Here is a 21298-nt window from a genome sequence, read left to right on the forward strand (position 1 = left end):
AATTTTCCAAACAAAATGTTGGGAAAATTTCTCAAACTATGTTAGCTTGTTTATTGTGCTCCACTCCATCTTGACTCTCTGGATGTATTTGTTTTGTTATTAGATTAACAATTGAAATATATTTCTTATGTTTTTTTGTTTTCCTCTGAGAGGTGATGCATTTCCTATTCCAACAGGGATTCTCCATCCAACAAATATTTCTAAAGCACCAATTCCATGTAAGGCATCTCAACTTAAAAAAAAAAATGGAAAGAAAGGAAGAAATGAATGGGCTGGAGAAATGGCTCAGTAACAAGAACACCTTACATGCAAGCAAGAGGACCTGAGTTCTGATGACCCCAGCACCCACACTCTTTAATAGAAAGAAAGTGGGAGGTGGCCACTCATGATTGTAAAGCAATGTTGTGTTAGAAGAGACAGGAGGACAATTGAGACTTTCAGGCAGTGGGCACAGCTCCAGGTTCAGTGTGAGATCCTGAATAAGGTAGAATATGATGGAGAAGGAAGTCCTGCTCCCCCACTCCTGTATCTGTGCCACAAACATATATACCACACACACACACACAAATACACAAGAAGAATAAATAAAAAACAATTTACATATGCCCATAAATAATAATCCGTTAACCAGAATTCATTCTTCTAAGTTGACAAGCAATTGTGACAGGCTCGTGTGACTTATTGGCAAAGGATTTTGTCCTTGGTAAAAGCTGAAATATTAGTTGCTTCAGTTCGTGTCATGTTCTGAATTTTCAACTCCACTCCAGTATCTGTAACTAGACCACAGATTCATTTTTCATGAAACCTTTGAAATTTTTATTAATTTTACTTTCTGTCTGACATATTCTTTTTTGTAAGAAGTCTTATGAACTTTTTAAAAACAGCAAGATATTATATATATGTATATATATTCTAAATTTAGCTTGCAAAAAATTTTTATAAATATTTCATACCTGAATTTTCTCTAGATTACAATGTTAAAAATAAAATGGTAAGCTTTTGAATTAGACAAAGTTAAATTTTAGTTCTTCTGAGTGTTAGCATTCTGCTATAAACAGTGTCACTTCTGTTTTGGCGTTTAAATAATTACATTTCTCATGGAAGGAGCTAAATGTTGTTATGTTTTAAGGTGATCTGAACTCCTGGGATGTGTTCATTTGCCTGCCTTCCAGAGAAGCTGGTGGGAAACCCTGCATACCTAAGGAGCACATGTGTCGACTAAGTCTACATCAAAAGGTAAACACTGTCAAAGTATAAAGATATTTTTTTCAATCCTGTGGATATTATTAAAAAGGGAAAATTTTAGGCCTATATATTGTTGTTTTTAATTCTTTGGGGAAAGTTTCATAAAGTGTTAGTTGGCTTCCTATCACTCCAACAAAGTGCCTCGGATAAACCAACAAAGAGGGAAAATCTACCTCTGTATTGTGAAATTGACTCACAGTTTCAGAGCATAAGGCCATGGTTGTTTGGCCTTGCTGACCTTGAGCTAGTGCTCAAGTGAGTGTGTGGTGAAGAAAATCGTTCACCTTGTGGTATCCAAGAAGCAAGGGAGACTGAGGAAGGAAATGACCAGGTTCCCAATATTTCCCTCAACAGCTTAGTCCAGTGGCCTAACTTCCTCTAGTGAAGCCAGGCTTCCCAAGGATTTCACCAGGTTCCAATAACAAACAAGCCACTGACTAACCCTTTACTCTATGGGTCTCTGGGGGCATTGAAGATACAACATATAATCCCATGCTTTATAATTCATCTTATAATTAGAAACAAATTTTGTGTTGTTTTTAATATAATCTCCAGCTTGAGCTCTTAATAGTTTTTTTTTTTTAACTCATTAAAGCACAAACTTTACCGAGAATTATGTAGCTTATTGCATGGTGCTTATCCTCAATTCAGTGATTCATAGTAGAAAAACATTTCCTATATCATTGTACTGACTTTTTCAAACTTAGCATATGCCCTCATGAGCTTTAGTTGCCATGGTGAATCAACCCACAGTCCCCTAAGAGGAAAGCCTTGAGTGAAGGATTGTCTGGGTCAGATTGGCCTGTGTGCATGTCTGCGAGGGATTATTTTGAATATTAATTTCTAAAGGCGGTCCTCGCCCTGCAGGCTATAGGCTGCAAAATCACTAGGCAGATGGTCACAAGATGTATTAGAAAGCTATCTGAGCATAAGCCCACGAGCTAGCCAGAGAGCAAACAAGCAAGCAAGCAGCAGCATTTCTCCATGGTTTCTGCTCTAAGCTCTTCTTGTCTTGCTTGAGTTCCTATCCTGATTTCTCCAGAAAGTGTCCTGGAAGTGTAAGTTGAAATAAACACTTTCCTCCCACGGTTGCTTTTGGTTGGAGAGTTTTATCACAGCAACAGAAACAGAACTAGAACATCATATTAAATTGCAAAAAAAAAAATGTAATTACTTTCTCAACTTAAAACTGAAATTCAGTATTTACTGTCTACAGTCTGTGAACGTTCATAAGTGAAGATGAGACGAAAACTTGCCCAATGTGCCAGTCATTGTACTAGATGAGTTAGGTATTGTTGATACTTGTGACTAGTCTGGGAGGAAAGGGAAAGAACCCAGCTGGTTTTTATCTCCTAACTGAAGCTGCAGTGCCTACCTAATGACGCAGTGGCACAGACAGGCTAAACCAGCTCATTTTTCTTCTCATTTTTTTTTCTTGTAACTTTTTACTTCTTTGACCTTTAGGCTGAAAACTTTCTTTTTGTGTGTTAGGGTTTTGTTTTTACAAAGCCAAAGTTTGGTCTTGAACTCACTATGTAGTCTAGACTTGGCCAAAAATTTGCAAAAGATTTCCTGTCCCAGCACCGCCCACTCCTGCCCCAGTATTGAGTCCTTTGTATATCTGAATCATTTCTTCTTTTCATTCCTCCTTTCCCCTTTCCCCTCCTCTTACTTCTTCTTTACCAGCTTCCTCCTCTGTCCCCTCCTCTTCTGCTCCCCCTCTTTCTTTCTTTTCTTTCACCGGCCTGAGATCCCTAGCACTATCTGTAATCACAGCCATTCCATGTCTGTTTTCACCACACTCTCTCACCTTATGCTTTATGACACCACTACCCAAATCTCAACTACCCTTTATCCTTAAAGATTCTCAAGTCTGCACCTAACATTCAGAGCAGTCTCTCAGGCTTCAGACTTGTGCATGCCTCTCTGCCTGGCCTTGATGCCCCACTGATGCCTTAAGCCAAGTTCCTTAGCCATTATGTCTAGTCAGTTATAATATGACCAAGTACTCATTCCCCTCTTAGATTATAATCTGTCCTTCATCTTCACACCCTCCCTCTTCTTTACTAACAAACACACAAAATAAGTACATAACACTGAAATAGTCTGCAGAGAAGCTAATAAAAGAACCAAGGAGAGGGAATGAAACGCTAACAAGAAAAAGATGCTAGGGCTCCTAGGAACTAGCAAGAGCCAAAGATTCTTACCGCTCCTGGTCACAAAGAGGTAAACAGAAGGAAGGGCTCAGCCCTGAGCTACTGAGAGCCAAGACTGGAGGGCAAGCAGTTGTTAACTGAATAGCATGTCACTGTACCCTACCACAGGCCTGCAGAGAGGGTGAGAAACAAAACTGCTCTCCTCCCACTCTTCAGTTCCTCTTCCCTTGCTCCCATTGGTCCAACACAACAGTTAGTCAGGAAGCAAGCATCTTTGTGATGTCATCCATAAAAATTAGCCTGCTGGAAACAGCAGGAGGGGGGGGGGGGTCTAGAGAACAGAACAGTGAGTACTTAACACAATTAGCTGTCAGGCATTCTCTGTACCCAGAGTCTGCCCAATAGCACCCTTCTCTCGCCTTCATTTAGCTCCGGAATCATACCAAGTGATAAACTAACTGTCTTTCTCTAAACACCTATGCTGGTTTCTATCACATACCTTCCTCTCCTTCATCCTCCCACCTCCTCTTCTTCCCTCCCTCCTTCCCCTCCTCTTTTTTTTCTCCTTGTTCTTTTCCTCCACCTCCTCCTTCTCTTTATCCCTTCCTTAATACCCTTTCTCAGTCCTCTCAATCTCTGCTATTTTCAGTAAGGAGGGGCTTTGTCTTCCTGACAATATCTTTTCAGTTTGTCACAACCAGAAGAAAAATGTGCTATGGTCAAAGCCAAGGATGCTGCTAAATACTGGTAATGTTCACACCCAAGAGTAATGAAGCCCAATATAGTGTCAAAGCTGAGAAACCCCAAGGACCAAAGTCTCCAAGATAAACTCTTGCTCTATCACACATCACCTAAAGGATATCATCTCAATTAATCTCTGTATTCTTTGGTGTGTTTTAGTAAAATATGAAGGAGTTAGACACCAACTTTAAATTCTCAAGAAAGTCACAGGACACTTTGTGGTGAGGCAGAACCAAGAAGCATTGCAGAGATGCTGGGTGCATGTATAGAAGGAGGGTGCTGGGGGGGTGTTAAAAAGTACAGGGTCTAGTATTCTGAGATTACATGTCCATGCAGAAAATGATGGAACTAATATAGTATTTCCCTAGGTATCCTTACTCCCCTTGCTCTAAGCTTAGCAGACTATACAAACATGATGCATTTATCAAGAACAATAAATTAGCATCAATTCAAACTATTCACAGAATTACAGGCAGTACTTAGATATTTTTAAACTTATGTCATTTCTCTGTTCCAGGATTCATTCTAACACCCTTGTTAGATACAGTTTCAACCTGTCTTGGTTGTCCCTCCCATGTGTTTCTCAGTCCTTTTTTCCCTTAATGGAAATGACATTTCTGAAGAAAATTGATTAGGTATTTAGTAGAATATGCCTGGATTGGATATATTTGACATTTTTTCACAAAATATAGAGTTTTTTTTTTTGAAAGAATGCCACTGTGGTTATTTGAGTGAGAATGGCCCACATGGGTTCATATATTTGAATATTTGGCTCCCAGTTTGTGGAACTGCTCAAGAAAGATTAGGAGGTGTGGTTATATTGGAGGAGGTGTATCACTGAGCAGATTATATTAGGGGGTGTGGTTATATTGGGGGAATGTATCACTGGGCAGACTTTCAGGCTTTGAAAACCCACACTTGGCCTTGTCTTTCTTTCTCTCCCTGCCATCCTCACTGGGGTCAGTATGTGAGCGCTCAGCTACTGTTCCAGTGCCATGCCTGCCTGCCACGAAGGCCATGAACTTACCCTTTGAAATTGGAAGCCCCCAATAAGTTCTTTCTTTTATAAGATCCTTGGCCATGCTGCTTTGTCAGAGCAACCGAAAAGTAACTAAGACACAGTCTCAGAATAGATTAGTGACTCTAGCACTTCTTTAAGCTTTTGTGTGTGTGGCTCTAAACACGCCTTGGTCTTGTTTCTTTTTTCATCTGACGTAGGTATTATCTGCTGCCTGTCTCCACCCTGGAACTACAACTTTTCCTTTGGCTTTGTAAATATTTTGGATGTGATAAATTGAAACTATGCAAATATCTTGCTTTTCTGCAAATGTTGGGACAGCAATTTTAATATCCAGTCACGCATCTTACCAGTTATCAGTATTATCCATTTTAATGGTCATTTTCTGTTTCCCCATTCCTTCTATAATTATTATGTGTGAATCTCCTATAAGGAAGATCTATTTCTATGAATGTGCCATGTCTGAGTTTGTTTTATTTAAAAACTTAAGTCTCATGTGGGATTATATTTTTTGCCTAGAAGATTATTTACACTAAATTTAAACTAACACCATTTATCAAGGTGGAGGCCAACACCTCTCATGATACCTTCCTTGCTGAACATACTGTCTGATTTTTTACTTTATCAACTCATTCATTCATCTGTTGGTGCATTGATTACCTCACCTATCCATTTGCCATTTCTACTTAGTGAACAGCTGTGCTGAGCCTTGTTTAGGCACTGAGGAAATGTAAATTCACAAAACAGACATAATTCATTGTTCTTGGGGGGATTAGACCCTTAGCAGGAGACAGGTAAAGGAAAGGCCCTAGTAATAGTCCATGTTAGATGTCGAAAAGAACCAGGACAAAATTAAAGAGAGAAAAAAAATTAGTTGTTGAACTTTAGACGCAGAGGGTAGGTTTCACTAAGAAAGTGACATTTGAGCTGGACGTGGTGACTCACACCTTTGATCCTAGCATTTAGGAAGTGAAGGCAGAAAGATCTCTGAGTTAGAAGCTAGCACGGTCCACAGAGTGAGATCCAGGACAGCCAGAGCTAAACACAGACACCCTGTCTCAACCCTCCCCCACCAAAGTGACACTTGAGTCCAGCCCGGAAAACCCTGAGGTCCTAGTGCCAGGGGCTTGGGTAAAGATTACAACACAAAGAAAAGGAGAAATAGGCATCAGGTAAAAGGAGGTTGTCTTATTTTTGTTTGTTCTGTTTTGTTTTGTATTGTTTTCAGTTTGTTTATTGTGTTGAGTTGTCTTAGTTATTTTCCTGTCACTGTGAAGAGACACCTTGAATAAAGCAACTTACAAAAGAAAGCATTTAACTTGGTGCTTGCTAAGAGTTTCAGAGGGTGAGTCCTTCCATGACAATAGGTAGGCAGGCATGGGGCTAAGAGTTTCCACTGATCTAAAAGTTGGAGGCAGGGTGAGACTAGACCTGGAGAGGGCTTTTGAAACAAGAAAGGCAGTGACGCTCCTCCTCCAACAAGGCCACACATATTAATAATTCCCCAAAACAGTCTACTGATGAGGGATCAAACATTCAAATGTATGTGCCTATGGGAGCCGTTCTTATCCAAACCACCACATTTGTGTTTTGCCTGCATGAATGTCTGTGTAACATATGCAAATAGTACTTGCAGAGGCAAGAAGAGGAGTCAGATCCTTTAGGGCTGGAGTAACAGATCCAATGTGTGGGTGCTGGGAATTGCACCTGGGTCCTCTGGAAGAGCGGCCAGTTCCTTTTAATGCTGACCCATCTTTCTAGCCTGCCTTGTATATATTAGGAACACAAGAATTCCCTTATGACTGAAGGGAAGTTAGTGCAGAAGGAGCAGAGTTTACAGATGTTCTTGGAGTGAGGACTTGCACATAGTGACATGGGAACCCTTTTAAGGACCACAGCTTTTGTTATTGGGGAAGTGGTACATTTAAGGAATGTTTTGAGTAGAGGAAAAACAGAAGTCACATTGTACTTTTACAGGCTTTGCCCTGGCAGCTGTGCTGACGTAAGTATTTCAGAAGCAATGACCAAGGGAGGAAGACAATTACTGATATGATTCAGCCAGATGAGGGTAAATCGGACTAGCTGAGCAGCAGTGGGCGTGGCAAGATGTAAGCAGACGATTCAGTGGTGATAGAAATAAGAACTAACAGTAAGCAAAGCAACACTTGTGTGTTTACTGTGCACCAACTCCATTCTTAGCATTTCTATGTGCATTGGTGTATTTTCTTTACAGCAGAAGAGAGAGTAGCACAGAGATAGATGATAGATAGATAGATAGATAGATAATAGATAAATGGTGGGTAGATAGATATATAGATAGGTAGATAGATGGTAGACAGATGATAGATAGTAGCTAGATAGATGAAAGACAGATAGATAGATAGATAGATAGATAGATAGATAGATAGATAGAAGCTAGGCAGATAGATGATAAATAGACAGACAGATAGACAGACAGAGAGACAGATAGATACATAGATAGATGGTAGACAGATGTTAGATAGTTTTCTAGTTGTTTAAGGCCTCTTAGTTAATAAAAGAAATAATATGATTAACACCCAGGAAGTCTGACATCACATACCTGTTTTTTCAATCAGAGAAACTGTAAAATCAGGTATTCAGGCAGTGTCCTGACAACCTAACCCAGGGAGTATTCTTAATAGGTGAATTCTCAATGACACATGTAGATAGCTCCACTTGGTAAAAATAAGTAAATTGAAACCATATGAGTTGTGACTTCTGTGTGTATACAACATATTCAAAGCAGAATTCATTTCACATTTGTTGGGATTGTTGCAGAATTGTCAATCATTCTGGAAGGAACAAGGGTACCAGATGAGATTATGAATTAAAACTTTGCAATCAGTTATTGGTGAAAATAATCATAAGGTTTGTAACAGAGAACGAATGAATGAATATCTAGGAGAATAGTGACATAGATTAAAAGTCAGTTTATACTTGTGATTTCCAAAGAGAGGCCTACTGTATGAGGTAACTGTGCCTTCACTAACTGGAGTCCTTCCGTCTCAAGTCGATGGGTGCTAGTGTTTCAGAAGCAAAGAGATTCGTTCCCGGCTTTGAATGTTTGTGGGATTAGCAGCCACTAAACCCAGATGCTGACTTCAGTATTTGGAGAACAGAGAACGTCTAACATGGCTCTTCCTGCAAAGCATGCAGGGCATTTCCTTAATAATTCGATGGAATGGTGACTATGTTTGGAAGACAGAAGAAAAAGACTTTTCTTCCTTTGAATATCTGGGTTTCCTAATTTTCTGACATTAATTATTTTCCTTGTTGATGACCTTGAACAGCCTTGGGAGAAGGTATTAATCCTGAAAGATAAAACACATGGTCATCTGTATAGCTAAAATGAGCAGATAGAATATTTTGTAAGCTCTGGCATGGTGTTCATGTTACTCTACATTTTAGAAAGACCAGAAAAAATTTCCCATCAATTTCCCATTCATTTTAAATATTACTAGTTAAAATTCATCCTCTTCAATATGTTAATGATGTTGCAAGGATATTATTTTTTTAAGTTTATAAACACCTTCCAAATACTTAAGATTCCTACAATGGTTTTGCTTTTTTGAATGAAAAATGCCTTAAAAGAAGTCAGACTTTTACTCTTTCTGTTGCTGTTGGTATGTGCATGTGTGCATACATGCACATCTGTATATGTGTGCTTGTATGAATGCTAACATTCGTGAACACATGTGTATCTATATGTGTCTGTGCATGCCTATGGAGACCTCAAGTTGATGCTTGGTGTCCCTTTTGATTGCTCTCTGCTTTGTGTATTGTGGAAGGTTGCTATCTAAGCCCAGGGTTCTCCAATTCCAGATAGTGTATCTAGCCATCTTGATCTAGGTATCTTGTCTCTGCCTCCCCAGTGCTGAGATTACAGGAAGGTCGCAATATGGGTGCTGGAATCTGACCTCTGGTTATCTATTGAGTTACTCTACAGACTAGACTTTCACTTTTGCTCATGATAATTTGCAATAGAAACAATTTAGATACATTCATTATGAAATAAGTTTATGGAGGTGTATTTGGGAATCTTTTAAGATGTGTATTTTTGTCTTCCCAATTGTATCTTTGTAGATGGAGGCTGCTCTTTTGTTTTCCAGCTGCCCAGTCCCAAAATAACCACACCGAAACTATATGAATTGCAACACTGGTTGGCCAATTAACTTATGCATATTTCTAGCTACCTGTTATATCTTATATTGACCCATTTCTATTCATCTTTGTATTTCCAAATGGTTGTGGCCTACCAGTAAAGTTCAATCTGGATCCGGTGTCTGTCTCCTGCAGTGGCTACATGGCTTTACTTTGACTCCACCTACTCTCTCTATAAATTTCTTCCAGCCTGGTTATATTCTGTTAAGCCATTGGCCAGAAGTAGCTTCTTTATTAACCAATGGCAATGAAACATATTCATAGCATACAGAGGGGAATCCCACACATCATAGCTTTAAGAACTATTCCAGCAGCGAATGTTACTACCATTTTATATATGCTTTCTAATTCTGCAAAAGGAGTTTTATGCTAAGGAAAGAAAAACAGCAGTTTCTCTATCTTTACCTCTCTCACCATATATGTATCCATACATAATCATATATACAAAAATATATGTATAGAGGATATTTAACCTCTTATAAGATGTAGACACATGTGCTCACTCATATTAATATGCATACATACAGACACACATACAAGTTATGTGCACACACACACATGCCTGAAAGCAAGAGTGTTATTAAAGATTATTTTGACTGTTAAGAGAATATTGACTATGGAAAATGTAATATCTACTTTGTGACGTTGACATTAATGGAAGACACGTACGTGTGAGACCACTGAAGTAAATGAGAATTCTCTATGACTTCTGCTCAATTTTGTAAAGAACCCAAAACTGCTCTTTTTAAAAATAAAGGCTAAGTGACTGAGGAATATTTCTCAGCAAAGCACTTAAGTGACAAGTAGGAGAACCAACTTGACTTCTAGCTCCCACATATAAATGGCTGATATAGTGGCATACCTTTGTAATGTCAGCACTGGGCTCACTGGCCAGCCAATTTAGCCTAATTAGTGAGCTACTGGCCAATGAGATACCTTGTGTCAATGAAGGTAAATGGCATTCCCAAAGATGATAGTCAAATTAGCTCTACCATCTCTACATACATGGACAAACATAAGTATGTACATTGTTCCCCCCACAGGTACCTGCACACACATGAACACATATACACATAAAAATACAATTAAAAGTAAATGTTATTAAAATAGCTGTTGCAATGTCATGCTGGAGAAACTTATATAAGTTAGATAATCCAGACAAAACTCCTTTGACAATGTCAATATTCCGCCTGATAATGATGCAAGTCTTCTGTACTTTGCAATATACATTAAGACACAATTCGTCAGACTAGGAGAGGCATTGCTAGCTTCAACAGTCAAATATGTGGCATAACTGATTTGCAGTGACTGTCTGCTCCATGATACTTAAATGGTTCACTTCTTTTGCTGAGTTGGCCTGTCTCACTTCCCAGTTTTGTGTTCACTTTCAGAGCTGAAGGGAAGATGACATTTTTGGTGTCACTTGTCACCACAGTCATATACCACCACAATTATGTTTGGCTGTGTGTGAATGCTGAAGTCACACCCTGGAGGGAAGAGTGACAGAGAGTCATTAGGTAAGGGATAGGAAAATAGAAGCCAGAAGTCTAGAGCGGTACTTGCCTTGGCTTCCCTTGCCGTTGGGAAGTGTAATCTTTTCATGATGTCATTCTGTCTAGCACTTTGTGTGATGACACAGTCTGAGAAGACACAGCACTCCACTCTGTCTGAAATCTGTGCTAGCATCCTCTACCTTGGCAGTATCTCCATAACTTCTCAGGGCCACTTGTTCAGTTGCAAATCCTTCGAATGGGGAGGCTTCCAATGCTTCCTGATTTGGCAGGAGAAGAAGGTAGAGCCAGTGCCGTAGGCGTCCTGATTGGGTAGGAGAAGAAGGTGGAGTCAGAGCTGTATGTTCCACTATAGCCCCTTATGGGTTCTGAGTCCCTTAAAGGGCTAGAACCTGCGCTAGTCCATGGTCTTCAATGCTGCTTCTGTAAGTGTTCCTTCACTAAAATTTCTATTAAGGCATTCGCAATTGAGCAATTAAACTAGCTCCATTTTATCCCCCTTTGAAGCTTTGGGCACCCTTAGATACTTCATGTATTAGCAGTAATCTCTGCTATGGCTTCCCCATGTTTTTACTGTCCTCTGCCTATCCCTGCAGTTTGTCTGAAGAACTCTAAACTGGTGAACCAGGGCTTTAGGAAAGTCCGTTTCCTTACACTTACTCTAAAAGTTACCCACTAAATTATCCTCTCCAAAATTACCCACTTTTGATTTTGAGAAATGTAGACACCCCTAAAACTCTAGGTGCCCCGCAATGACAGCTTTCCTTAACATCTAGAGCAAACACATGTTAGTAGGGGAGATAGAATGCAGTGTTTAGGAATGCTGTCCATGTCTAGGCCCAGAGTTGTTCTACTTACAGGACCTGAACTGGGGCTTGGGCTTGTTCTCCTTGGGCAACAGAGAGTCTGCTCAATAAATGAAAAAGTTAATAGGATTCCTTGTGCCAGGGAAGTTTTTATCAGCCTGGGTCGAAGCACTCTAAACGAATCATTAGTGAAAAAGCTACATCTTATTATAGAATCAATCAAAGTGGAACTTAAATATTCAAGACTCTACATGCTTTATTGTACAAGTGAAGAAATTGAGAACAAACAAGCAAATCCTGCTCAAAGTTAGGATTCTCTCAAGTGCAGGATTAGCATTCCTTCCCTGTTTTGTTCAACACAGTTGAATTTTATCTAGTTATGCCAGCAGGAAGTGTTGAAGAAGCTATAATACTTTGCTGGGAGACAGTGAATTAATTTCAAAGTAATCAATAATGCCTCAAGAATAAATCTGATCTCCAAGCTAATTTAAACAGATCTCCCCTCCCTCCCCCCCCCCTCTCTCTCTCTCTCTCACACACACACACACACACACACACACACACACACACACACACAAGGTTTTACCATATTTGGTTTTAGTTTGGGGGAATGTAGTTCATGTAACTGGTTGATCAAACTGTAAAGCCACAAGAGGAGAGAATTAAACTTGTTATATAGAATGGTTTCTGTTCGTTCAATGGATGCAATAACAATGCCCTTCATTATGAAATAAAGACTGTGTGTGAATCTTGGCACTGAAGATATGAGTGTACAAGTCACTGTGGCCTCTGGAACTTCAGTTACTTGGCTTTCTCATCCCTTAGTGATATTTTTGCCATGTACAACTATGAATATATATGTTACTATATTTGACATAAGTATGTATTTTTATTTCTAGCAGACATGATAGCTTTGAAATAAAAAGGTTTCCCAAATTATTCCTAAATATTCTGAAGATTTCTGAGGGCAAATTTATATTTTATGTAATCAGACCAGCAACTTTGTCATTCCTGACTCAAGTGCTCACTTGCAGATTTTTATGGTTGAATGTGGAAGAAGCAGATGAATGATAGCTACAGTTTGCTCTCTTGTGCTCTCTGTCTGTCTGTCTGTCTGTCTGTCTGTCTCTGTGTGTCTCTCTGTGCATCTTTGTATCTGTCTCTCCCTCTCTTTCTCTCTCCGTGGCCTCATCATTTGTGAACCCTTAACTCACTAGGATCTATTTCCTTCTTTGCAGATAAATGTATTACCAGAAATACAGCCTCAGCTTTGCAGAAAAGAAGGCCTGTGTCAAATGGTCAGAAGATTTCCAGGTAACTGTTAGTTTTCTTCTTGATGCGTGAGCATTTGACATCTGGAGGCTTCTATATAAGTCACAAATAACAAGGCCTCAAGGCATCATCCCCAGCTTCCCCTCCTATCAGCTCCACCATCACAAGTCCTCCCTAATGCCCAGGCTGTGCCAATGGGAAGGCCCTGTGATACCTCATAATAGGACAGTTGGTACTTTAGTCTTTTGGTTTTTCCACCTGGCTTGCCAGTTGTCTGTTTCTATTTGTCTTATCTGTTTATCTTAAAAATTATTCTGCCTTAGTTTAAAAATGATTGTTGTTGTAGCTCTTAGTTATATATAACTTGAGTTTTTAAAAAGATTCATGATTATGTCATTGCACAGTTATTTTTGTTTTGCTTTGTCAACTTGACACAGATCAGGGTCATCTGGGAGGAGGAAAGTTCAACTGAGGAACTATCTACGTCAGACTGGCCTGTAGGCAAAATTGTAGTAAGGAGCCCACTTGATGGTTCCTGGCTGCTCAGCCCCAAAATAAACACACAGAAATTATATTATTTAAAACACTGCTTGGCTTATTAGCTCTAACTTCTTATCGGCTAGCTCTTACATTTAAATTTAACCCATTTCTAGTAATCTATGTAACACCACGTGGCTGTAGCTTACCCAATAAAGTTCCAACTGGCTCCAGCCGTGCTACATGGCTTCTCTCTGACTCTGCCTTCTTCCTCCCAGCATTCAGCTTAGTATTCACCACCTAGTTCTGTTCTACCCTATCAGGCCAAGCCAGTTTTCTTTATTAATTAGCCAATCATATTCACAGCATACAGAGGGGAATCCCACATCAAACTGTGGGACATTTTCCCCCTTGATCTTTGAGGAGGCCCACACAAATATTGGCTAGTACCAACACGAGTGGGTCGGTCGGTTCTAGCTTATATAAGAATGCAGCCTGAGCATTGAAAGTAAGCCAGTAAGCAGTACTTCTGTGTGACCTCTGCTTCAGTTCCTGCCTTGAGTCCTTGCCTGAATTCCCTTTATGGTAGACTACAAGCTGTGTGGTGAAACAAGCCTTCCTGAGTTGCTCTTGGCCATGGTGGTTTATGATAGTAGCAGGAAGCATGCTAGAGCGGCGATTTGATTCTCAGAATTTTGTTTTTTCTTCTCTGAAATCCTCCCCCTGTGTTTAAGGCAGGACACTCAATGAAGTTCTGTCTTTACCATGTCAGGAATTTGGGAGAAAGATCACTACCTCCAGTCCCTCCATAGTGCCATGAGTGGAAAAGATGTCAGAAGGGAACTGAGCCTCTAGAGATGAAATCAGTCTTCACAGATAAAGTTATAGCCTACCTTAGAACTCATTTGTGAGAGTACTTCCCATTTCTTGTCTAAAACCCATTAGTGTTTGTGCCCCTAGGAAATGTTTTACTGCATAATTAAAATTTAGATCTGCATGACTTTGTTTCTGTATTTATTAATTTATGCCTTGATAGAGTCAGAAAACTGGCTTTTGCGTGGGGTTTTTGCCTCCCAGTCAAGTGTCAGACTTGTGGGCATGTCTCACTGTACTGAGGGCAGTCTCCTTTCCACTTACTAAGGATGAAAATGAAAACAAATTGGTAATTCTTCTTTAAATTGAAGACATAGTTCTAAGGTAAATAGTGAGTCGATTTTGTTCTGTTTGTGTTGTTTCTCAGCACAGTTATATGCAAACTATGCAGAGCTGACAACATAGTCATGACTTATTTATTTGCTTGCTTGTTTGCTTGTTTGTTTTAAGCTGAAGACTGGATAGCTCAGCCTGGCCTCAGATTCCCTGAGTGGTAGATACTATCCTTGTATTTCTGATCCCCCTGCCTCTACTTCTCAAGTGCTTTGGATTTAAGTGTGTGCCTAAGACAGAAGTTTCCATGTCTCCCAATCCTGTCTTCGATGCAGGGATAGGAACAGAACCAGAGCCTTGGCATGCCAAGAAATCATTCCACCATACAGCTACACCTCCAATTAGCTTGTTATTTTATAAAAACATAATGTGGGTCTGTAGAGAAGACTCAGTCAGTAAAGCATCATCTCAAAAAAAAAAAAAAGCATGCATACCTGGGTTTGATTGCCAACATCTATGTCATACCAATTCACTAAGCCCCAGGTTCAATCAGAGACCGTGTCTCAAAAATAAGGTAAAGAGTGCTTGTGGAAGACACTTGATGCCGGCCTCTGTCCTCCATACATAGGTGCACACACATGCACACACCCCTGCACATACATATGTACCCTCAAATTAATAAGTAATAAACAAAAAGAATGCGCTTCTGATCTGAGTAAAACAATTATTTCTACCACCAAATATTAATAAATATCCAAGTTCCTTTAGTTAAGATAACCAATGTCTGCATTTTAAGCACAGCTTCCAGGTTTTAACTTGTTTTGGTGTTGTTATTGTTGTAGTTTTCCCACTGTAATTTATATGTGAGAATGGTTGTTCAGAACAAAAGCCTTTTAGTATCATGGAAAATTGAAGGACAGCAAAGCAGTGAATGACTGTTTGTGGCATGAAATATTTTTAAATACACACATGCACAAACACACACACACACACACACATATTCCTCAAGAAAGTCTGATATGTTATATTTTTCCTTGCTTCCATAAAATTAGGAAGCATTTTCTGCCTTCTTTAGTTCAAAAATGACTTTACACTGAAGAACATCACCAATTCTAGAAATATGTAACCCCTTTATTCTCTCTCTCTCTCTGTCTCTCTCTCTGTCTCTCTGTCTCTGTCTCTCTCCTCTCCCCCTCTCTCACTTTCTGTTTATCTCTGTGAGTAGCGAGATAATTTTGTGAAATCATATCTCCTACCATGTTATCTTTTTGAGCTGAAGATAATCTTCTGAAGAGTCTAGCTTTAAAACCATGGACCTACAGCACTATTTTCTGTTTTGAATTTTATAAACAGTAGCTTTTATGATGCTTTTGTCTATGGATACACAAAATATAATATAAACTCATTCACATACTGAGACTAATTGGTTTGCTATGAATGTTTAGTATTTTATAGTGAGTGCAGACTGGATAATAACACCCTGTAGTTAGTATATGGGGTCATTCAAGGGTTGGGATGGGCAGAGGAGAGCAGTGTATGACCCTATTCCCTTACTCAGGAGATGAGGCATGAGGGTGAATTTGAAGCCAGCTTGACTGGTTACACACTGTCTCCAAAAGAAAATCGTGAAAAAAAGAGAATGAGTATGAAACATTGATCCACTGCTGAGCCCACTGGACTGCAAAAGACAGCATCAACACTATGGGATACACAAAGTACTGGTCAATATCAGTGGGTCACAGACAAAATTAATATTTTTGTACCAGAGGGTCGGGGGGGGGGAAGATTTGTCTTATTGGAGAGAACAAGGAGTTGACAGGATGGTAAGGAGGTAGGCGACAGTGGTTGCTATATATTGCATACATGTGCAAACTGAAAAGACTATGAAAATAATATGCATATGAAATATTTAGCATAGCGCTTGCAAGATAGAAGTGCTCACTTAGCGGCTATTATTTTTAGAGGGAAAGAAAACATAAAAAACAAAATTAAATATAATGCTATATAATATAGTTTGTTTAAAGCCCAAATAACCTGTGTCGTTTTAGGCTGTGTGTTATTCAGAGCCTAAAATACATTGAAACCAGAGGTTTTAGCTTTACCTCTAGTTATCAATATGAATTACTCAATTTTATAGATTTTTTTTGGTTCTGCTTTTGTTTTCAAATCTATGCATGTGGATATTGGGCCTATTTCATGATTTAGTTTTAAAAATCAAGTGTATTATATGTGCATATATATAAAACATTTGATTTAAAAGTAAATCTTTCTGTATATTATACCTAATACTTATACTTAATAAATGGAGGCTGGACTATCCTTTTTTTTTTTAAATTGAGCAGCAGCTTCACCTTAATCAGTCTTTTTCTCTTTTTAAGACTGATTTTTTTTTTTTTCAAAAATTTCATGTTTCTGGGAAAAGCTGTGGCAGGTGTGAGATTTGCCCTTCTTCTCAGCTCACAAGGCATGCACACGCCACACTTTTCTGGATATGGTCGGATGATCTGAGATGCCTATGTCAGAAAGAAAGAAAGAAAGAAAGAAAGAAAGAAAGGAAGAAAGAAAGTTGCATTTGCAGCACTAAGAGCTCGAGCGATCCCCAGGGTCTGTATCGGTTCTCTTTACATGGCTGGGTGACACCTGTGAACGCCATGGTACGCATGCCAAGAGAGGAACTTTATACATAGAGAGTTCGAGTGCAACAGATAGTGAGCTCAGCTGATAGAGTCCTCATTTACATGCGTGAAGCTTAGATTCGGTGCCCAGCTCTGCATGGACACAGGCATGTTGGTGTGTGCCTCTAATCCTAGAGGTGGAGGCAGGAAGACCAGGAAGTTGCAGGTCAACTTTGAGTACTTAAGGAGCTAAGGACAACCTGGGCTAGATTAGACACAAAACAAAACTTTCGCTCGCTCCCAGAGGTGTCATTTCTGTCTTCCAAAATTATCCATTATATAAATATCTTCAGAAAAATAGTTTGGAAGAAAAATTGTTAATGTATCTGTAAAAATGTGCCGAGATATGAAAGCGGCATGGACAAGTCTGTCCATCAGTCTCGGAGATTCATGAAAAGCTCTTTCTGAAGCGCAATCAGTCTCTAATCCTGGGTCACTAGTAGTCTATGACATTGTTTCTGTTTATTAGTTTATATGAATATTGAATTTGGAAGTTGTCAGTAATGTGGTAGCATCCCAGAATTCCATAGAGAAGTGCAGTCTAGCACTTTGTCTTCAAAACACATCGATATCAACATTCTGAGAAGAGTAGTGGACAAGCGGGCGGGTGAATATACTTGGGACCCAGACAAGCGAAAGAGCAGAGTTCTGCCCAGAAGCTGAAGACCAGTCCGAGACAGCATGTAATGCTCTCAGGATGTGTCCCTTCCCCAGCCAGCCTCTACCTGACCTTAGCCTTGTGACTCACATGGGAGAGCACACACCCATGGAAAGTTTCCTAGCTAGCGAAAGATTTATTTTTGTCTTGCCATTTAATACTTTGCCTTTTGTGGCGGGGAACATTTTTATAGTATTTAGTTGGCTTGACTTGTTGTTTGTGCCTTTTATATGAGGTTTGCTTTTTTTTTTTTTTTTTTGGCTAAAAGAAATTGCTTTCCCAGATTTGAACTACAAAAACATGGACACATGGACATAAGAGGACTGTTCTCCAGGGCTGTGAGTTGTTTTTATTCTTTTTAGTGCTTTAGTGCAGCGTCACCATCCAAAAAGCCCTGGCCTGGAGTGTGCCAAGGTTTTTGTTTTGTTTTGAGTGTTATTCATTCTTTAAAGTAATTTGTATCTTAGGTCAGAGTCCTGGCTTTTGTGTGAACTTTTAAAGAGAAACCAAGGTGTCCCACACAGAGGTAACACTTGGGTCATTTTAGGACCCACAGTCCCATATCCTTATTGCCTTTCTGTAACATGTCAGTTTCTTTAAAAGGAAAAAAGAAAGAAAATAAATCTGTAACAAATACATTTTTATACATTTGCTACATCCAAACAGAATACAGCTTTATAAAATTTCAATTATTAATTACCAAGTATCAGATAGACCATTAATATAACATAATTGGAGTTATTTTTAGCACCGACTTATAATGTTTATTTATAAAATATATCCTATAATTAGTGATCCTAGAGAAGCTAAGTAAGAAGGAGAACCCAAAGAAAAACATATAGGCATCCTCCTGAATATTAACCTTCATCAGGCGATGAAAGGAGACAGAGACAGAGACCCACATTGGAGCACAGGACAGAAATCCCAAGGTCCAAATCAGGAGCAGGAGAGAGAGAGCACAAGCAAGGAACTCAGGACCGCGAGGAATGCACCCACACACTGAGACAATGGGGATGTTCTATTGGGAACTCACCAAGGCCAGCTGGCCTGGGTCTGAAAAAGCATGGGATAAAACTGGACTTTCTGAACATAGCGGACAATGAGGACTACTGAGAACTCAAGAACAATGGCAATGGATTTTTGATCCTACTGCATGTACTGGCTTTGTGGGAGCCTAGGCACTTTGGATGCCCACCTTACTAGACCTGGAAGGAGGTGGGTGGTCCTTGGACTTCCCACTGGGCAGGGAACCCTGATTGCTCTTTGGGCTGAGGAGGGAGGGGGACTTGATTGGGGGAGGGGGAGGTAAATGGGAGGCGGTGGCGGGGAAGAGACAGAAATCTTTAATAAATAAATAAAATTTAAAATATATATCCCAGGTCTAATATTTCCCAGGTTTGCCTTTCTCAAATCCTGACACTTCCCTCTGTATTTTCTGTGAGCTTCTAGATCAGCAGTTCTTAACCTGAGGGTTGCAGCTTCTTTGGCAATTAAATGACCCTTTCACAGGGGTCACTAAGACCATTGGAAAACATAGGTATTTACATCATCATTCATAACAGTAGCAAAATTACAGGTATAAAATAGCAATGAAAATAATTCTATGGTTGGGGGCCACCCCAACATGAGGAGGAACTGTATTAAAGTGTCGCAGCATTAGGAAGGTTGAGAACCACAGATCTAGAAACTTTTCTCAGTCCAAAAACAAACAAACAAACAAAAAAAAAACCCTCTTGCTTTTAGTGATACATGCGATTATATTCCTGATGAAAGCCATTTCCTCAAAATCAAACTCTCACCTTTTTTAGTATGACTCGAGCAAGACAATAGCAGAAAGTAAAATGATGGAACTCATTCATACCAAATCACATCCTCACTCCAGGTATCTTTCTTAGATACAGTTGCATTTTTATAAAAGAAGTTTACAAGCTTGCTGAATGTCTAACTGATGGTATTTCTGGAAGTATGGATAAATTTCCTTTCAATTCTTCTCTGGCCTATCCCCAAAGCTTATAGGAATCATCTATCCTTCTCCATCTCCATAGTGACCAGGTCAAAGCTCTCACGTTCTACCTGGTAAGTCCAGCCCAGTATCTACCTTATGAGAAGAGAGATTTTTATCCCACCCTGCGATAAAGAGATAAAACAAGCCTGTTAGGTCTGCTTACGGAAGTCTGTGTATTAAGAGCCAAGCAACTGCCTCTCCAGTGCTCTGGTTATCTAGAACAGCACTCACACCCCCAAATGTTTACAGGGGCCTGGCATTTGCCATAACAATCACATGCATTTGAGAAGCCAGACCACTGACACAGGGTTCCATCTGGCACAGATAGGGGACACTGCAGAGGACCAGAGGCGATGGCAGGGAGTTCCAAAGCCACCGTGTCTCTGAGCAGAACTGCAATGCTGGAAGTCCCTTCACAAATCTCATCCGTAAAAAAAAAAAAAAACAAAACTCAGCGATCCCTGGATTCTCTCCAATGGGCCCATTCTCCTCTGCTCTGTCCTCTCTTCCACACACCCTCTCCTCTCTGCTCCCTCTGCCCCAACATGTCTGTGTATTTCGTCCTTGGTGAGTCCAGCTTCCACCTCTCGAAACAAATTCTGCTTAGTCCTAAAATTGATGAAGTTGGATTTTCTAGTAAAACCTTAATTCAATTCTGATGTTGTGAGGGAAGAATTTCAAGTCAATCGCTACTCTTTCTTCTGGCTATCCATCAATATTTAGATTTTTCACCATACTGCATAAGAAAGTTATCCGTGGGTTAACTTATTCCTCCCAACTGGTTCTCTTGAATTCTGAGTTTTGTCCAGAGAGATGCCCCGTCATCATCAGGGCTCCTAGCTACCTGAGATCATCATGTTCTTAGCCTTCATTTTATTGGCCTTCAGTTTTTTTCACTTCCATAGTTTTCCTAGACGACTTACATCAGTAGAATTGATAATTTGAAAGCTCCAACTAGCTGTGCACCTTGGAATCACAGCCTTTCGGATTTCTTTTTTTCAGAACCCACTGAGTTTGGATATGGATTCTAGAATACAAACAGCATTTGCCTGAGTAACGCTCCTGGTACTCCCAAGTTTTCAACTCTCAAGTGTATGTTATTTTTGTCATAACCTTTTCCAGTCCAACCTGGACCGCTGTCAGTCACGAGAAGTACTTCTTCACAGCACATTATTGTATCGCTCTCCCACACCCGTCCTTAGACCACCAAACTTACAACTCATATAACAAGGGATTCTCTGCGCCTACACAAAAAGCACAGGGGGAAATCACCTGAGTGTGCTGTGTCTATTCCTAGAATGTCTTCTTCCCATTGCTACAATGGAAAAATATGACATCACTCCTGGAATTTAAAATCACCCACAATTACTACCATTTAAGTTGATTACCACCTCTGAAACAGCCTC

The 21298-nt window shown here is 39.7% G+C and overlaps 1 protein-coding gene across 2 annotated transcripts in view; it reads left to right on the plus strand.

The window, feature by feature from the left end:
* Positions 1–21298, plus strand: part of Cped1 (cadherin like and PC-esterase domain containing 1) — a 279514-nt gene that overhangs the window by 64832 nt on the left and 193384 nt on the right. For both annotated transcript variants that reach the window (XM_041675439.1, XM_041675441.1), the window contains exons 3-4: positions 1130–1236; positions 12898–12973. In XM_041675439.1, coding sequence (XP_041531373.1) covers positions 1130–1236; positions 12898–12973 — 183 coding nt within the window. The remainder of the gene's footprint in view (positions 1–1129; positions 1237–12897; positions 12974–21298) is intronic.

Source organism: Microtus oregoni, unplaced genomic scaffold, assembly GCF_018167655.1.
Source record: "Microtus oregoni isolate MIOR12 unplaced genomic scaffold, Mior012 000026F_ref0000081, whole genome shotgun sequence".
Lineage (NCBI taxonomy): Eukaryota > Metazoa > Chordata > Mammalia > Rodentia > Cricetidae > Microtus > Microtus oregoni.